This window comes from Pleurotus ostreatus (assembly GCF_014466165.1).
Source record: "Pleurotus ostreatus strain PC9 chromosome Unknown scaffold_6, whole genome shotgun sequence".
NCBI lineage: Eukaryota > Fungi > Basidiomycota > Agaricomycetes > Agaricales > Pleurotaceae > Pleurotus > Pleurotus ostreatus.
In genome coordinates this window covers 2898439-2917789 of record NW_023503161.1, presented here as the reverse complement: position 1 = coordinate 2917789, position 19351 = coordinate 2898439, and the positions used below count along the sequence as shown (strand labels likewise).

The following is a 19351-nucleotide window of genomic DNA, read 5'->3' as shown; positions in this document are numbered from 1 at the left end:
CTTATCCGATTGACTTGAATCAAGATTTGTCACTTAGCTGAGAAGGGGCACTACAAACACTACACTGACTCTGAGCTACCATTCTCAGTAGTTCCTCCGTTATTCAGTGTTTTGTGCAAAAGTGACCAACATAGAAAGGGTTTTTTGAGTCACTGTATTTGGTGCATTTCTTAGGGTTAGGTGCTTTATTGGCTTTCTGGGCCATTTTAAATGGGCTTGGAGTAGCTATGGGACGGCAGGCCGCCCCATAGCTGTAATTGCGAATGCTTTCGAAACCTCCATCCTGTGAGGAGTATGCCAACACTCCACTTGGAATTCCATGTCGGGTGCTTTATTGGCTTTCTGGGCCAATTGAAATGGGCTTGGAGTAGCCATGGGACGGCAGGTCGCCCCATAGGCGTAATTGCCAATGCCTTCGAAACCCCCATCCTGTGAGGAGTATACCAACACTCCACTTGGAATTTCTTGTGTTTTGATTCCTATTTGGTGCACTTCATAGTACTGATTGGGTGCTTTATTGGCTTTCTGAGCCAATTTAAATCGGCTCAGAGTAGCCATGGGACTGCAGGTCACCCTATAACTGTGAATGCAGGTATGGGGTCTTTCTGGCCGTTATGGTCACTTTCCGTGTTCCTTTTCGCTTTTGCTTGATTTCCCGTGTTGTATAGCCCACTTGAGATGACACATACTCATTTGGCACAGAGCATAGGTGGTGAAGGATGGTCAGCGGCAAGTCGGTAGCCAACTGGGTGTCTGATGCAAGGTAGATGACGTGGGAGACATATTGTCTTCTTCTGGCATGAGTAATAGATAGCTTGAAAGAGGAAGTGCGCAAGTAAGAAGCAAAACGAGAACATGTGATACGTATCAGGATTCTATCCATCAAGACACATTAGTGACACACCAAGGAGAAGCTTTGCTTGCTAGAGCTCCAGAGATGACAAACAAAATGTGGGCATGGTGAATGTGTTTGGTAAGGCTGACTGTCAATGACACTTGATCTTGGCGACAGATCAGGTTGTGAGGTGGGTATCCTGACACTCAACCCAATTCCCTGGTTTTGTCATCTCTATTTGGTGCATTTCAGTATTGTTGAGGTGGGCGCTGAGTAGCTGGCTGTTGATCTTGAGTTGAAGCGTCAATGAGTCAATTTTGACGTTATAAATGTTATCCTTGGCCATAAAGCGAGAGTTTTCTTGAATGCCAATTGGCAAGCCCACTGGCGGTGATTTACTCTTGTGATTTCTACCAATCACTTTGACTGATCAGCAAGTGGTGTTCTTTTGAAACAACATTTGTGCATACTTTGTTGCACTTGCATCTTTTTCTTCGCTTTTATGTGGCATTTCTTTGTTTTGTTCACAATCCCTTCTTGATTGCAATCCATCGCTGCAAGCACCCACTCAGATTAGATACACATTGCCATCAAATGTCAATGTGGCATCTGTAGTGTGCAATCCACGTGTACCCATTCGGTGCGGAAGCCACAGTGTATATTTGATTTTCCTTGAACTTGTGGCCAATTACAAAGGCTTGAAATAACAGTATGAGCCATTTATGACTTTAGACATCTATATCTTGGCTTACTAATGGGCATTTTAGGGTGAAGTCAGGGAGGGGGAGAGGCAGATGGTTTGTGTGACAATATGGATTAAAGGCTGGGCAAGCTTTAATGTGTGCAAGTGTTGTATTGGTGATCATGATAGGGGAGGGCAGCAAGGGAAGTAGTATATGGTGTCAACATATACTGTATTCCCATTATTGCAAGGCAGGGGATAAGGAATGCATAGGAGGAAGTGGGGCAAGAGATCATGAGTTTATTGCTTCTGGGGCTCAGCCATTTGTGCTGCCCATCCATTAACTCGAAAGGGTGTGTTCAACATGTATAGAAGAAGTTTAGGGCTATATAGCGTACCGGGGACATCCTGGCCGTATATCACTTTGCCTCCTAGTTTAGCCTTCTGTTGTGTGCACACGGTGATGGTGGCATGGAGATACACAGTGTAGGACCATGATCTTGGTGCCTACCAGGACAGCTTTGCCAGACATACCTATGATGCTCTCGCGTGCGGCACAGTGCAATGCAGCATGCACATATACTGCTACCACCCCTCCCTGCATGAATGATCATGCTTGAGACGGGCATCGGACGTCGTTGGCTAGTGAATTCCACGTCGCGTAGCCCCAGCGCATACCTCATGTGCTCACCCTTTCGCGTTTGTCGTTCCCCGTTTTCTGTTTTCCCGGTTCAGCTGTTCGCATGCTGCCCTGCGTCCGCGCCCTGCGGCTCTTTCGGTTGCGTGTAAACGGATGGCTGGATGGCGACATGGCGTGCACTCTGGTCGGATAGAGGGTAAGTGGGATAATGAGGATGATATATCCAACTTTTATAATGCACTGTCATAACGGTCTATTCTTCTATTCTAAGAATGCATCACAGATGAATTCAAGGGTGTGGGGTAGATGAATGGTGTGAGAGGGCATGACTCTCAGGATAATGCGGTGAGGAACAGATTGGCCCTGTTGAGGCGTGTTATGGCAGCAGATGTGAAGAGGTGACGGCAACATACTGGCCGCCCAATTGTTGCTACTGTGCCCCGTGGGGTCTAAAGAAGATACATGTATAATCAGAGATTGCTAACATTTCCTTTGGAATGTTGGAATAGAAAAACCATGATATACTGATACACTACTGCTCGTGAGCTTCCTCGACTGAATGATCATAAGTGTGTACAGCTCGTTCGATATCCTCGCACAGTCGGACGATATGCCGGTATTGACGCTCCACGTTGGTTTGGATACCAATACGTTGAGCGTGCAAGTCTGCTTCCGTCAGCGTTGCGCGTATCCTGTCTGTAGCCATTCGAAGTGGTTCGATGCATGAGCCGTCAGCAAGGGAATGCAATGGGAACTGTTCGCATCGACCCAAGACAGTCCCCGTAGCGTGTTCGACGCTAGTGAAAATCCAATATTTATTTGCGACACTGTCCACTGGATTGCTTTCTCTAATCGCGTGGTATGATTGACCGACGACACCGGCTACTGCTGACGCCTCTGTGTAAAGATAAGCCAAGTTCTAGACGGAAACGGTGTACGTACGTTTGTAATGTACAAGTTCGAATTTATCCACCCACCGACATTGGATATAGTCGTTGTCGATGGTCTTGTCGAGCCACCGCTCTGCAATTGCAGATAATAGGACCGGGTTATTGAATGGTTCGCCAATATTCCTGTTGCTAGCGTCGGAAATACGATGGAGGCGAGAGATTTCTCCGCCCATAACCAGCTTGATACCATGTTCGTGATATAAACACCAAGTAATGTCTAGTGGTTGAGATCTCAACAGGACTGCGAGATGTACAGTGCAAGTACGTACTGATGATTCCACGCCCAATCTTTACGACATCTTCGTCTTCCAAAAGACCTCGAAGACGCGGGGGAAACGCTGAGCGATTCGTCAATACTATATTTGTAACCCTTGCTATAATAACGTACCACCCATGAGCTTGATATCGAATGTGTATACGGACTCGCCATGGCATATAGAAACTAGACGTATGTTGTTTGTATGAGTCAACGTGATGGATATGCCGACGGTGTCCCCTTCTTTAGGAATATCTGGATAGATGTCGTCGAGATGTTTGATAGCCGCATCATTGTCTTGAAGGATGACTACTTGAGGGTACCAGAGCTCGTAAAGGGGGTGCGACCGTATACGAGCCATGATCGTGCGCGAGCTCTATTGATGGGTGCATTTGTAACTATTCGAAAGTGACTCGTAGTATTTGTAGTGTTTCGGAGTTGATTGAATGTGGCAAGTAGGGAACAGGCTCCCGAATGTAGATCCGTATGATATCGCTAGCAACCACAGTAAGGTTAGTCCGATATAGCTACGGAATCCTCCGTACATCAATGTCAGATAGTACTCTATGTGGAGAAACTTTAGCGTGGTTGATAGATGCAGACGTAGAGTATATATACAGGCTAAATAACCGACCATTCACCGAAGGTGCCGAATAGCGAAATACTTCCTTGTATCTAGCTTTATCATTTGCAACACGAGGTCGTGTATCTCTCAGAGTTGACGAAGACATGTCGTATTTGTATACACTCGTCTTTCCATAAACCGTTCCGACGTCCGTGCCATCCAGTGGACACCACTGGAGCAGATTTGGTGTTGTACTCGACGGAAACCGATACAGCGTCGAGACTTCTTTCGCTTGGACACTGTCTTGAGACCGTCTGAGTCGACCGGAGCCATAGACTGGCGAGCTTTGTTACGACTAATCTTTGGTCGTATTTGCCTATTATGGTATGCTTATGTCATGTCGCACGCTTCGGATTGGGTTCCCGGCGCTTAAGCAGGGTGAAATCACCCTGCTTAAGCGCCCAACAACAAGGTAAGGGGTTGGGTACGTCATGGCTGCAGGCACCAGACTTGGCCTCGAATCGGGGCTCGTTGATCTCTAGCGTGCGAGAGAAACTGGGACCTCGCTATTGTGGTGAAAACTGAATGTTATCTTTACGTAGAAGAAATGTAAATGGACTCGAAGGATTGAAACGACGAGGCGGACGCACATAGCCCCCAATCTAGCGGATCCGTATTAACCACATGTCATCCAGTCTTCTCTCGCCGTCGTCGTGTGACCAGCTGGTCTGCTGGGCATCCTTGATAACGAGCAACTTCCTCGGTCCGCTCCCGATGACGCGTGGGTGCTCGGCTTCTACGACCGGGGATACAACGCCGTCAGAGCGAGTGTCACCAAGTTGCCTCGAAGGAATGATGCTGATTTTACAAGCTCGCAGCACGTAGAGGGAGATTGCAGCGTTTGCAATACAGAAGCCGGTGCAGGCCTTGATTACTTGGAAGTGGGATGGACGTAAGTTGCTCCATCGTTGTCGTTTGGCATTTCCATAATGACGTCCGCTCTTGTTACTTGGCCCATTCCCATTGCCCTCGTAGTACCCAACCTTCTCGTTGCCTCGCTAACCAACCAACTAATCCATCGTCTTTGACAGGCCGCAGCCGCAGACACCCACTGGCGTTGTCCGCCCTTGCTGCACAGTAAGTGGAGAAGTCATCCACTCCCGTGCTTGCCTTTCATCGTATGTCGGTTTCGTTGCCACAGCGTGGCCGCTGGATGCGGTGGGGGAAAGCAGTAGGGCTCCCGCACTATCGCGCCTCCAACTTCGCCGTTTGACGCTGGACGACACAGGAACATTTAGGGCGGTGAGGTTGGCGATCTAACGGATGTAGAGTAGACGGCCCTTCCTTGAAGCAAGCACGGAGATAACTACACTGACGTGTCCTTCAGATGAGGGAGTCGTGGTAGACGAGGCGCGCCGTCGTTCGCCGGTCATGGGTACACAAGAGCTCGGGTGGCTCTCGGTCAACGACGATCTTGCTGGTTCATTCGTATTTGTCGATTAGCCTTCGGGGCCGGGTTTGCGCGTGAGTCGCGCTTGAATGTGCGTCAGTTTTCGTTAACGCGTGCGACGGGTTACTTACTGAGTCTCCTTCCCAATTTTCCTCGCCCTTGGGGTTATTCGTAGCGGGTAGGCTGTGCAAGAGCGTCGAGTTGGCGACTTGAGAGCGGGGCGGGGAGGATGCCGCGTTTCGCGGACGACTGACGTCCTCCGGTCTGCTGGCCGTTTCGCGTATGTGCGAGGTGATATCTACGTTACTAGTAACAAGTATGTACGACAAAATGTAAAACTACATGTAAATATTGCTAGGCAGAGTGAGTAACGGACGTCGCGAATGAAATGAGGGTCAACTCACGATAAAACGCAAGTCGTTTTCGCTTTGATTGGGGCGCCGTGGTAGTAGAGACCGGTGCCTTCACGGACATATTGTTCGGTTACGTAGATGTGCACTGTCACCACACCACGTTTTCGTCGGTATCCCCGGAGGGTGATGTGAGGAATTTGATCCGAGTTGCTTGAATGGCGCTCGTGGCTATAGACAAGTAAGGGCAGTAGCAGGATAGGAAAACGGTAGAACTTACACGATAACCCAGCTGTTGAGCTCCTGGACGGGGTATCCTAGGCGCGCTGAAATCGCGCGCGGAATGGCTTTGGATCCCAGCCATTGCGTGACAGTTTGGATTAATCGCTCTCGGTGCTCTTTTCGATTGCAAAGGAGCTGACGTATGATTCTGAGCTGCGTCATTTGCTCGGCTGCAACTCGTTAGCGTATGTGTAGAGAGAGAGGTGGACAATACCGACGGGTTCGCGTGCTGGAACTGCAACGGTAGGCGGGCGGATTTAGCGCCGATTGAGGCGATTGAGTGTTGAATGTGTGAGATACGAGGCGTTTGGTTGTTGACGGAGTGGTAAGAGTAGATGCAGCGAGGGACGAGCGATGGGTAGGAGTTGGTGGTGGTGAGAAAACGACAAAGTCGAGAGCGCTTGCCAGGAAGCGCTCGCGCTAATACTCGCGACTCGATCATGATCGAATCGGCGTCGGGACGGAGATAGCGAACATGCGTCTGGGGAAGGATGGGTAGTGCAAGGACCCTGGTTTATGAACGTGAAGGCTTGATCCAGCGAGCCCCAAAATGTCTGAATGGATTTGGCCAAAACTGCCTGATTTGAATCCGGCCCTTCTCAACGTTCGAAGAAATATCTATTTTACGGAGGAGGGCCTGCGAGCCCCATGATTTGTCCGAATTTTGCGTTCAGGCCTCCTGAGGCTCCCAAAATGTCCGAAATTGTATGATGGGCCTCTTGTGAGCTCTCCAGAGCTAGCCAATGCCTCACGAGAACGTTGTACAACGTGTACAGGCTCACCAGCCTCCCTGCACAAGTAGCTATCATTCTATGCTTCGGGTTCATCGGAGAACGGTAACTACGTGTACACAGTAAAATAACAACGGTTGAAATTTACACGGAGATCTGGTAGGGAACAATGGGAGCGGCGAGCCCGGTGATACCTGGTGATAGCCAACAGGTCATGGATCACCACAGAGCGCGGCCTTCGACCGCCCAAAAATATCTGAAAACGGAGCAGGGTCTGACCTATTAACAAGGGTCCTGTAGTGCATCGTGCTTGACTGCTGGCTGAGATTTTTGCACTCATCGTAGATCGGATAGATGGCGATGGTTGAAGCTGGGTTACCAATAGAGTGAGCACGGTTAGGTAGTAGAGCGAATATGACACTTAGCAATGAATGCAGACAGTGAGGGGGGCGAGAGGGGCGTGTCACGTATGTGTTCTCATCATCGTCTACGTCAAGGTCTATAAGCGTGGAAGATTGAACTTTCGCGTGGCTCGTACTGTCAAAGATACGGCTTACCTGTCAGCGGAGACTCGGATGTATCTGCACGAGCGAAGGCGCAGATGGCTTGCGGATGTCCAAAGGGACCGCTGGAAACGCAGGGAGAATCGGACACGAGTATGACATCAGACGCTAGTGCATATTGACGGTGCACTCACTCGTCTGTTTCGGCGGATAGATCGATGACCCGACGAGGCGTTTGCCTCTGAAGAAAATACATGAATTTGTAGACAAAAATTGTAACTACTGCGTATATATCACTAGAATACAATCAGCGACGGTAGCGAATTGTGTGCGAAAAAAGACTTACAAAATACTGCAATCCGTTTCGGAAACAAAAGTGTTCTACGCTGCATAGATATTGCTAAACGAAAATTAGCGGCGGTATGAATATAGACCGTAAACCTGCTCACCGAGCGATGCAATCGGTGTCGGCGACGATAGGCCCTCCGGTGGGGTAGATGCCGGAGCCCTGGCGGACATATAGATCGTCTACGTAGATGTGGACGGTTGCGACGGCCGTGTGTTGTCGGTAGCCGCGTAGCGTGATGTGAGGAACGGGGTCGCTGATGCTGCAATGTCGCGATTGGCTGTGGATGGTTAGATGACGATTGAGAATGCGGGGAATGGTGGGCACTGACACGATTACCCATCGGTCTAGCGTGTGCACCGGGAATCCCAACCGACAAGAGACGGCACGTTGAATCCCGGGCGATCGTAGCCATGATTTCGTCGCTTTGATCAGGCGCTTACGCGTAGCTCGTTGAGTCGACAGGATGTCGCGAATGATGCGTAGTTGTGTCATCAGAGTGTTGGTGAAGTTGAAGCGTTGGCGGCGACGATGGTGGTAGAGTGCGTGATGCGCTGTTGAATTTGAGAGTGAACGTTTGACGGCGAGGAGCGAGCGGAAAGACGCAGAGTCAACGCTAAGCAAAGGTCAAGCGCCCGTTTCGATCATGATCGAAGTGAAGGGCGGCGAGATCGAGATCGGCGGTGGCGCTGACTGCGGGGCTGGACGGAGAATGCTTCTTCGTTTACGGTGTCGGGATGGGGTTGGGAATGGGTCAGTTAGAACTTAATTTGTGTGCTTATTGACGGGCAGCGAGTGAGCAGCTGACGGGGCGACTGCTGGGCGGTTAGCATTTATGTATACAAGGGTGAGTACCAGACAATGTCCGCTTGATACAATAAAATGGCGGTAAATTTTTACCAATGGTTTCAATGCAACAAAAGATTGTTCTATATATCTATGCATGTAAGTGAAGTACTATATAATGTTCGCAAAAATCAAGAGTATCCAAATATGCCACAGTCATGTTAACTAAGGGATTATAGTCAGTAGGGTGTGCTACAGGAAAAAGTGTGTCAACTCACCAGGATATGGGAGATGAAGCTCGAGGCAAGATTGTCGCTGGCATCGCACACGACATCGCCATCGCTGTTCTTTCGTTTCAGCGTCAACACCCATTTTGTGCTCGGCTTCATCCTTGCTGCATCGTCCTCCAACTCCTCTTCACGTCTCTGTACGTATGTGATGCCATCATAGTTCCACTGATCGCCCCCATACCGCGATTTGTCCCACTGGCTAGGCCTTGGCCAATACGATCGTAACGCGGTCTCGGCGCCACCAAAATAAAACGCTCCAACCAGTGTGTCGCTGACATTGTCGGAGAGGGAGTCGTCAAAGTAGTGAGCGGAGCCATCGATGGCGACAAGCTGGTCAGCATAGACGGGACCAGAGAAAACATCCTCGTCAGGGACTACTCGCAACGCGAGGAGGCCAAGTATTCCCGCTCGTAGACGAGCGGCACGACCAACCGGCGTCCTGAGCAATCCGTCGCGGATGCGCACATAGGAATAATAACACTGTCGAGGTTCCTCCTTGGCTTGGGATCGTATCTGAAGCAACGGGTTCCCGACGTCGGGTTTGGCCAAGAGCGGGGGGCTACCTGGCTCCCTCTTGATGACTGTCCGAAACGGGATACCAGCTTGCAAGAGCTCCCTCGCGCAGGAAACCAGGTCACTCGAGGTACTAGTGTGGTACACGTAGAGTACCGCAGTGGCATTGAAAAGGGCGAGCGACCAAAATGCGGGCTTCAAAGAATCAGGGGGGGAGCCGAGGAGGTATATCGGACAGGAGTTGGGCGACCACGCCTTTCTCAATGTGAATCCCGAGTGCTTAGTGACGAGAGGTGAAGAGGGATGCAGGTCCCAGCGAGATGGGAGGCGACTCAGTTGAACTGCAGGATTGATAAGGGTGTTGTGCCAGTCGACTGCAGCCGCAGTCACATCTGATGCAATACGACCATCATGCCGATATCCCAACAACTGTTGAGCAATCGGCGAATCGGGGGGCAACGCAGAGGGGGTGTATAACGATTCGTCTACGAGGCCCCCGTTCAAATCGTATCCATGTCGCTGTCGGAGGTACGACTCGAGGGAGAGTATAGGACGTGCATCGGGAATGGGCACGTCTGCTTGTGATACGGCAGAGGATGAAGGAGGGGGAGAAGCCGTGGGTGACATGGGCTCGTCAAGCGTTTCAGCGGTTATTGAACTTGTATCCTCCGCAGGAGTAGGGCTTTGGGTGCCTGGGACGGGACTTGCATCTTTATCGGGGAAAAAATAAGCGTTGGCGTCGTATTGCGCAAGCGAACACACAACGGCTCCTGGAGGAGTCGGCGCGGTGAATGGAACGAGGTCCCATTCGCGTGTGCACGGCCAGTAAAATCTGCAGACCGGACGATAGTCAGGCCAGTGGTCCCCTACCGATAGGTCTGGGACTATATGGCGCTGATACGTGCCCAAGGCGCGGTGGTAGCGCCAAACGTGTAGCCTGGTGCCCGTGACGTGGCCGATCTGCTGGACCTTTTCCAGGAGGAGTGCAGTGTGCTCAGGTGTGCCTGGGGTATCGTCAATACGTGCCCAAGCCGAGATTTCCTTTTCAAGATATAACTCGCAATGTTTTTTCCACACATATGGGATGTATTCTTCGTCCTCATCCTCGCCTTGGAAACAGTATTCGGGGGGGGATGTCCAATCGGGGGGGTCTTGTGGATAGTTGACAGGTTGAACCCCGCTGGGCGGAAGGGGGTTAGACGGAGCCTCGTCGCCATGGCTGGCCAAGACTTCTGCAAGTACGACCGCACCAATTCGCATGCCGATCGGTCTGAGCTTGGCTGCGGAAAGGATGTGAGCGGGGGGGTAGTACGTGGTTCGCATCGCAGGGTCGAGGACGAGACTATGGCGTTCTCTGCCCCATAGCAGCCATATGGAGACGTCAGCCCGGGCCAAGCGGGCAAACGAATGCCCCCAGAAAGTGCGGTAAGGGTCGACGAAGCCACCAACGCGAAGGCCAGGGCCAAATCTGCATAGGACCGACATGTAGATTAGCTGCCATTGGGGAAGGTCAATCCCCAAAGGGCTTTTGAGAATCTCCGCCTGAGCTTCCGCTAGGGGGTCCAGAGCATCGCGGCCGTACCAAAGTGCGAGCGTGAACGAGACATAGGCGGAGAGTAATTTGAAGGCGTGGACGGTTTCAACGCAAGCTTTGTAGACTTGATCACGGGGGCCGATGTCCCTGTAGCCACACACACTGGGCATGGTTATGTGCAACGCAGGGCCATATACCCGGTGTCGTGAACAATAAGCCAGGAAGAGGTGGTCCCCGATTCCCTTCAGCAAGAGCTCGAGGCGCTCCCAATCCTGCCTAACCTCTTCAGCCAGGGCGTATGTACCTCTAGGTGTTTTGTATATATGGTCCAACAACTCCTCCCCGGAGACGCTGACGAATTTGAACAGAGTCCCCATGTCGAGTGTTTCGAGGGGATACAATGCATAGTAAATTCGGTCGTCCGTCAAGAGACGGGGATGCCGCAAAGTCGGCGTGCGGTTCTGGGCACTGGTAAGTTGGATTGATCTCGGAAGCCCAGACGAATTAACATCGACGACAAGGCCGTGTTCAGGATGCCAATAAGAAACGACGAGTTTGTCAGGTATGTAGTTTGGGGGGGGAGATGGAGGTCGCTGCCGTGAAATACGGGAAGGGCCTGCACGCGGAGACTGGGATCGTCGTCGGCGATAGGGCCGGTACGTATCAGGATGATCCCGATGACGATCCATCGGACGGTACGAATCGTAAGCGGGCCGGCGTGGAGGGGGCGAACGCGAACGCGAACGACGAGTTGGATAACGCGATGACGATGGGCGTGGTCCAGCGGAGGAACGGGGTTCAGTAGGTCGTGTCCCGGACGAAGACTGACCATGTCGTTGGTTGGATTGCATGATCGGAGGTGGCAGAAATACTACAGCTCCCGCTGTAAAATCTCTCCACTTATTGTTGTTCTCGAATGAATACGGGGGTGGATCGTCAAGCTCCCGCCTGAACGATCAATTTCAATAATCGATATTAATCTGTGAAAATGAGCGAGTGGTAGTCCGACGGGCAAGCAGACACCTACCAGTAGGACGGACGATGGTGGAAGTGCACGCGTAAGCAGGGTCAACATCAATAAACAGAGTGTGATTCAAACAGCGGAGTTTGAACTTAGTATAGGGTGACACAGGGGCAATCAGGGAGTGAGGGAGTTTCTTCAAAGATATCATAATTTGTAACTACTTCCAGTACGAAGCAATTGCAATATCAACAGATTTGCAGAATTGTTCAAGTCTAGATAATTTTTCGGTTGCCCAGTTGTGCTGTCCTCGGCTGTTCATGTATTCATCAGCGCACCTCACAGTCTTTCTGATCTCCTCAACTGATTTTGCGATCTGATTGATGTGACGTGGGTCATGTACCGCGTAAGGGGCATAGTCAGGTCGTAATCCATCTGGGCGGCCGGTATTATGGTCGATATCGTCGAAGATCCAAAAAGAGCGCTCGATTGCGTCGAGAAGTGGAACATCCTGCATTTTCCAATATAGGGTAAGAGTAGCAGATGCCTTCACCGCGAAGTCTGCAGGCTGTATGAGTGGCATAGATACGAATAGTGGACACCAGCATACAGTGGTAGTCGACAAGCCCAACAGGCGACAAGGCGTTGTCGGCGTATTGATCATCTTCGATGGTCAGGTTGAGCCAAACTTCGCAAGCGTGCTTCAAGGAGATAGAGTCGCCAAAGGGTACACCTTTGGCCGCTCCGCTAGAATCGAAGACCCGGTGTAGACGGGATATCTCGCCGGCACCTCTCAGACGGACCGCGTGCGTACGATATAAAGCTCTAGCACAGTCTGCCAAAAATCAGCTGCACTGACAAGCAGTATTCTAATGATGAACCCACCGTATACATCGACGCCAATCTTTACATAGTCGACTTCACCAAGAAAGGCGCGTAAGGCGTCGGGAAAGGCTGCTTAGTTGATCAGCACGTAGATGCATGGATATATGCGTGTAAACGGACTAGCCACGCGTGTCACATCAAAGACTGACACAGCCCTCAAAGTGGCGATGGAGATCACTCGAACTCGACCGGTGATTGCAACGGCGATGGCGATCCCAAACGGCAGTCCAGGGCGTGCTGTGGCCACCAAATCGTCGACAGCGGCATTGATTGTATCCTCTGTATCGTAGACTAATATCTCGCTACGATAGAGGTCGTAGCTTTCAAACGATGGCACAGTAGGCTTCGAGGACATGACAGTCAGGCAAGAGGGGGGTGGGGATCAACGTTAACCTACCACGTATTTATATGCGGTATTATTGAGCGCACAGACCATACAGAGGATGACGATTCATTGAAAAGGCAAGATATACAATAACGCATACAGGCGCAAGTGAGCAATGTAATCTACTATGCGATATTTGATCGATATGTAGCCAGAGCCGAAGAGACGGCTTGATAAAACGCTACTGTCGCTGGTACGTTGATCGAACTCCAAGACTGCGAACCACCCATCTCCAAATCAGCAGACGACAGTACATATTCGAGCCTATTGATATGCCCAGTAACAACGTTGACTAGCTGTGGGCTCTTGGCCGCATATGCCGGGTGATCATCACGTAAACCCAACCGTGTGTTCGTAAAGTGGTCTATGTCCTCGAAGATCCAGTACGAAGCACGGACAGTAGCCAACTGGGGGACTAGCATCATGGCTTGATAAATTTTGAAACCAGCTACTGCGTCGAGGGCGGCGTCTAGGATAAGGATATCAGTGTCATTGCCATTGAAATTCGTGATGGTCACGAAACACCTACATACATCGGTATTGATTGATAGTCAGCTGCGAGCCCCAATCACTATTTTGAAGGCTTTTATCGAGTTCGAGGTCCAACCAAACAGAAGTGAGAGTGGCGAGGGCGACATTCTGCTTGAATGGCACATTGGCAAGGGCACCAGACATATCGTGGATGCGATGCAGGCGCGAGAGTTCCCCACCACCACGGAGAGTGACTGCGTTGGAACGGTAGAGGATGCGGGCGTCGCCTTTTGGTAGCATATATTGAGCTATGATTACCAGGAGGCTTGGCTATAAACTCACCATAGGTGTCCACGCCCATCTTGACGAGATTGGCATCCTTGAGGAAATCCTGGAGAGCTGCTGGAAATTCTGAGAGATGGATGAGATGGGTGGAAACAGACGAGTGACGCATATATACTCACCGCCAATGGCAAAAAGGTCGAACACATAGACGTGGAGGGGGGTAGCCAGTTGAACGAGCCTGACACGGTGATCGCTCGCGTGCTCAATGTCGAACCCAAAGAATCGGGATGCTTGAGCAGCATCGTTGAGATGGCCGAGAGCGTTGGCGACACCGTCGAGATGACTGACGACAGTGAGGGCGTCATCAGCAACACTAAGAAAGGTGGGGGCGGGGTTCAGCAGGGTCATGGGCATGGTTTTGTGAGGAAAGATGGGGAGCAGAAAAGATGCGTGTCGGCTTCCTTTATGCGACACGGGTACGCACAGACCCTAAATGTGTCAAGACCATTGTGGATATATATATGCCAAATTAAGAAAGACGGCGCATGTTAGGGGCTTTCGATATACTGGCGAGAGTGGGTCAACCGGGCTGGGCAGATCGCCGTCTAAATCGAGGCCACGCAAGCATGATGGTCCCGTTGCAGTTGCGATCATTGGGTTCCCGTCTGACGATCCACTTGAACGAAGGAATGAAGAGATGCTGGGAAACATTCGAGGTTCTCAGACGCAGTATTAGGCAGTGTGATTATATATATATATATATATATGTGTGTGTGTGTATAGCTATGTACAATATTCTAAAACAAACGGCAAAACATACTCTACATCCAAGTTCAAGTCTGAGTCACCAAGGTCGACCGATTCTGAAGAACTATTCAACATTGGTTCGTACCCCTTGGTCTCGGGGATCTTGGACAGCCGCGTATGCGCGCCAGTCAGCAATGAGTCCGGAGACCAGCTAAGCAATCTGATATATACAGAGCAGACGTGGCGCAGGTACAACACGTAAATGTCCTCGTAAAAGTCAAGTGGACGTCCGTTGGAGTCCTTGAATCGGTGCGCATCCGAAGCTTGGATTTGTTGAATGAGCGCTAGCGAGCTGGTCGAAGCAACGACGAGATCATCATTAAAGGATTTGTCGTCCTTGAAGATGGCCGGTAGGAGGCGACCGACGACACAGACGACGAGCGTATCCTTTATACCTTCCGTCGTTTTCATGTCCGCGAACTGCGAACGGAATCTCGCTTTTTTTGGAAGGATGAGATGGGAATTAGGAGGAACGAGAACAAACTTACCAGGAATAGCGTCAAGCGTGAAACATGCAGCCCTGAAGGCAGCGACCAGCCTGCGGATGATAGACGCGGCGCATTGATTGTGGTCCGTGTTCGTGGAGAGCGGTATACACGCGGAGTGAACGAAGCTGAACATGTGGCGTCGTATACTGCGCCCTTGGTAAAAATGACGCCCCATAAAGACAGTAGAGTCGTCAAGCGTCACGACCATATGCGGGCAGCCTCCAGGCATCACCCTAAGCAATGGTCAGCAAAATAGGGTACGTAAAACACTGAAGAATTCTTACAAGGCGGCTCCAGGCTCCAAAATGGCGTAGTCCACTTCGTATTCCTCGGAATCCAGAACGTTATCGTCCAAAAGGCCGGGGTTAATTTGCCAGTCGATTGGCCGCGTGCCGAAAGTATCCCCTTTACACCGAAAGACAGCCCACAACTTTCGACCGTACGTGGACATGGCGAGGGTGCCAAACCCATTGGTGTCCATATGTAGATGGTGCCATGACCAAGGCGTCGTGGCAATGGTCCACTGAAGGGACGTCATGTCTGCAGATTGCCGTGCCTGGTGAACATCCCACGTCATGGGGTAGCAGGCGCGGTCAAGCGTGTCGTCGTGGACAAGTGGTACGTCCGCTGCAATAGGACCAGGAATGTCGAGGAAGTTGAGGGATTTCGCGTCGGGGGACTGGGATATATCGATGAGCTGGGCCAACGTAGTTTCCCGGTGCTGCTCGTTGCCTTCTGCACCCATCTCAACAGATTGATCTGTGAAAAAAAAGGAATGGGGAATATAACAGGCATTTATTCGCGAAATCTTACCATGACAAATAAGAGGGGCATCGAGTGATATGCTCAAGTCTCTGACGGCCTCATCTAGTGTCTTGTGATTCGGATGAGGAACCCCCGTGACCAAGATGACCTTGGATTTCAACTCGTCGCCCAGTTGACCCGAAGACTGCCATGCCTTGTAATCGTGATAGGAGACGGGTTTTATTAGTATGCCTTCTTTTCCGGTTGTGTATGGTGGAGCTGAATCCCCATACGAGCGACGTATGCCCCTGATCAAGGCAAGGATGGACTGAACATGCGACTCATTCTAACGAATTCATAAGATGTGATATAAAGCGGAGGAACAATACGCACATGGAAGGAAGGGAGGAACTCGACGGCGCCACCACGGATATCGTACAGACTTTGAGGAGGTGCAAGGAAACGCTGGAATATAGTCAATAACGGAGTATGCTCCATTTTTACACACTTACATGCTCTTTGGATGTCCCGACAAGAGGGGGGAGAGATGGGTTCGTGACGGGAAGAACAGTCGGGGTGGTCGTTGGTTTCCTAGTCGACCTGCGTCGGACTGTGATGGAGCTGCTGGATTTGGCGGCGGGGGGGCTCAGCTGAGACTGAGGTTGGATGGTGGAGGAACGGAGGCGAGTCGTTCTTCGATGCGGAGGGCTAGGAAGACCTCTGGGTCTGAAGGTCGTCGACCGTGTCCTCTTGCTGTGTCCGCTCTCAGGCTCGATGGCGGGGGACCGTCCCCTTTTCAACTTTCGAGGCGGGATGATTATCCGCAACGGTGCGGAATTGGGATCCCCACCACTGCGGCCAGCACCACTCGTATCAAGATCTTCGTCGTCGTCAACACCACTTGGCTCGCCGGCCTCGTCTGCAGTAGGCGGGTTGTTCGTATCACCACCCTCATCTAAGCCATGGCCGCCCGTGTCTCGACCAGCCGACGGTTCTACGGGATGGTTCTCAACATACATATCGTTGTCGCTGACGTTGTCGACGGCGCGTGTGTCCTGCTGAGGTCCCAGGGTATCATTCCGGCGGACATCAGCATCAGAGTCGTCGCCGTCGTTGTTTTGATCGCGCGATTGTTCAGCGGTGGGGCTATCGACTCGCATGGGCGGGTCAGCTGCTGGAGGCGGGGTGATGCTCCGACGCCCATCCTGGCCGCCATCTGGTCCGTTCTCCTCGTCGGCATTTGCCTTGCCACCTGGTTGGGGGTTTTCCGATGGTGGTTGGCCATCGCCATCGACATCCATGGGCGGGTCAGCTGCTGGAGGCGGTGTGCCATTGTGGGCGGGGGAGGCAGTAGGACGGGGTTTGGATGGCCCGGGTTTCGACGAGAGAGGACCGTCCGCCGGTGGTGTTGAAGAGCGGAGGAGGGGTTCAAGCTGGACGAAGAAGCTCGCGGCTTCGGCTTCAATCCCAAAATTGCTGTCCTTGACGGCGGGGTCAAACTGTGACAGTTGTTTCAGACGCTCGAACATCTGTTTCATAGACGAGTCGACTGAGCTTGGGCGTATGGCGATGGAATGAACCGTTCTCCATATGACGTCTTCATATGCCACGAGCTGGCTCGGCCTAGCAGAGCCAAGGTGTCTCCACATCTGTCGCGCTTGCGTTAAAATCAGAAACCATATGTGTTTGGTAGAACTTACCAGCAGGTGCGAATGTCTCGAGATACTTTTCGCCATCAAGTCCTTGGTCATGAGGAGTAAGAGGGGGGACAATGTTGCGGCGAGATGGATGGGGAGGAGGATAATACGCGGTCCATAGGTGCCGTATTGGGACTTGTATTCCAAAATGTCTGTCGGATTGAGGCCTGTAATATTGGAGACTTCGTCCCAGTACTCTGGCAGGTCCACTCCCTAAGGGGGTTGGGGTTAGAGAGTTAGTGGCTTGCCAAGTAGGTTACTTACATCCATCGAGTATTGAAGTCCCATCGCAGCGATGACGATGTTGGCAAGTATCTTGGCGTAAAGCCCTCGTTTCTTGTATTTGTTGAAAATAGAGAACAAATTGGAAACGGAGTCGTCCCCGGGGGGTATACTGTCCGCCGGGCCCTTGCCGTGCTTCTTGCGCTCGGTTTCCATTGCGCGGAGGGCCTTTCCAAGTATAGTCGACGGCCAATCGCGTAGTTTGGTGAGGGTGTCCGAGATACTCGTTGAGAACTTGATCTGGCCGTCGGGGAGACGGAAAGCGTCGCAGGGATACCTGTCAATCGCTGCGTCTCCTTCTAAGAACGCTAAAAGCGTCTGCGTCAGTATGGAGCACAAAACCAAAGAGGCCCTGTTTTCTTCGCAGGAAGGGTCGGCAACCCAAGCCCCTGCTTCCCGGTGGCTTTGGAAGAGCTGCTTCCGCAGGAGCTTGCGACGACATTCGTTCTTTCAGAGGGTGAGGAGAAGAGCAGTTGCGGATGTGGATGTTGTACTCACAGTGGATGAAATCTCGAGAATATCTAGGGGCGTGAACCAAGGCAATTGTGCCAAACCCAAAGAGTTGGCGACTGTTGTGAACGTGGCCGCGAAACTAGAAAGATCTTGGTCAGAATATATCCACCACGCGGACGTTGAGGGAGGCTTACCCTGGCTCCAAAGGGCCGCTCAGAAGAGAGAGGGGTGCTTCTTCCTGCAAGGAAAGAGAACCGATGTCCTTGCTGAGGTTCGATGACATGGTGCTGTTAGGGGTACGACAGGGGCTATCAGCGTGCAACGATTACAAGCGCCCGCAAGGGCAAAACACCCTGGTTAAGCGCCGAAACGGGGGCGTGGGATAATTCTGACAGGGTGGTTGGACTTACGAATGATTTGGTGAATTGCGGGTGGACCTGAAGAAGCTCGCGCCTTTTCAGTAAGTGTTGGTGCTAGTTGGTGACAATCGGCAGGCTCCCGCCGTACGATTGTGTATCGGTTGTGTTTGAGGCGACGTGGGAGGAAGCAAAGAGGGAAGTAGAGAGGATAGAGGGCCGCGTCAGCTGATGAGTCATGCGGCGGGACTGTATTTTCAAACTCAGCCATGTTCAACAAGACCATGTGCATCACAGGCGGGAGCCTGTGATGCGCGTCGGCGTAACGAGCGGGAGCTTGTTGCGCCGCCAATGGACTGCAGCTAGTCTCGCCAAGATATATAACGCGCGAGGTTCCGTCGCTCCCTCGGATTGAACGCGTATGTCACGTCAGCACGTCGGTGTAGCGACGGGTTCCGTCGCCAACCTCGGATGGGATGCGTGAGAGAGTGCACAGACATGTCAGAGCAAGTGAGCGACAACACGTCGACTAGACGGGAGAGCAACTGGTTCCGTCGCTCCCTCGGATTGAACGCGTATGTCACGTCAGCACGTCGGCGTAGCGAGCGGGACGCATATGTAGACGGACCGATGCGCAGCTGAGAGCACCATGTCGTTGCTGCTCAACGGAAATGTGTCTTACGGGGCCGTGGGGTCACGGCTATATAGCTGCAACGCGATGAGTTGGACGATAACGTGGGAGATCGACGACATACGTCATCATCCAAGTCAAGCTGGACGGACGACCTAAACGGGACATACGCACCGTTTAAAAGCAAGGCAGT

The 19351-nt window shown here is 51.7% G+C and overlaps 5 protein-coding genes across 5 annotated transcripts; all 5 read right to left on the bottom strand.

Annotated features, from left to right (window-relative positions):
• Nucleotides 1-2689: 2689 nt before the first annotated feature.
• PC9H_009107 (uncharacterized protein) lies at nucleotides 2690-3724 on the bottom strand (the record flags this gene model as incomplete). The annotated part of the gene is made up of 4 exons (XM_036778614.1): nucleotides 2690-3054; nucleotides 3100-3324; nucleotides 3377-3445; nucleotides 3496-3724. 4 exons carry the CDS (start codon nucleotides 3722-3724, stop codon nucleotides 2690-2692), a joined length of 888 nt encoding a protein of 295 aa, XP_036630042.1.
• A 1819-nt stretch (nucleotides 3725-5543) lies between these two features.
• On the bottom strand, nucleotides 5544-6172 carry PC9H_009106 (uncharacterized protein; the record flags this gene model as incomplete). The annotated part of the gene is made up of 3 exons (XM_036778613.1): nucleotides 5544-5676; nucleotides 5783-5959; nucleotides 6009-6172. 3 exons carry the CDS (start codon nucleotides 6170-6172, stop codon nucleotides 5544-5546), a joined length of 474 nt encoding a protein of 157 aa, XP_036630041.1.
• Nucleotides 6173-8592: 2420 nt separating this feature from the next.
• Nucleotides 8593-12914, bottom strand: PC9H_009105 (uncharacterized protein; the record flags this gene model as incomplete). Its single annotated transcript, XM_036778612.1, has 6 exons — nucleotides 8593-8601; nucleotides 8655-11661; nucleotides 12013-12235; nucleotides 12285-12509; nucleotides 12560-12628; nucleotides 12680-12914. The coding sequence occupies 6 exons, from the start codon at nucleotides 12912-12914 to the stop codon at nucleotides 8593-8595; spliced, it is 3768 nt and encodes a 1255-aa protein (XP_036630040.1).
• A 155-nt stretch (nucleotides 12915-13069) lies between these two features.
• On the bottom strand, nucleotides 13070-14114 carry PC9H_009104 (uncharacterized protein; the record flags this gene model as incomplete). Its single annotated transcript, XM_036778611.1, has 4 exons — nucleotides 13070-13413; nucleotides 13478-13702; nucleotides 13758-13826; nucleotides 13880-14114. 4 exons carry the CDS (start codon nucleotides 14112-14114, stop codon nucleotides 13070-13072), a joined length of 873 nt encoding a protein of 290 aa, XP_036630039.1.
• Nucleotides 14115-14483: 369 nt separating this feature from the next.
• On the bottom strand, nucleotides 14484-18454 carry PC9H_009103 (uncharacterized protein; the record flags this gene model as incomplete). The annotated part of the gene is made up of 9 exons (XM_036778610.1): nucleotides 14484-15228; nucleotides 15280-15754; nucleotides 15809-16085; nucleotides 16133-16204; nucleotides 16252-17388; nucleotides 17440-17649; nucleotides 17701-18165; nucleotides 18217-18310; nucleotides 18366-18454. 9 exons carry the CDS (start codon nucleotides 18452-18454, stop codon nucleotides 14484-14486), a joined length of 3564 nt encoding a protein of 1187 aa, XP_036630038.1.
• Nucleotides 18455-19351: the final 897 nt, after the last annotated feature.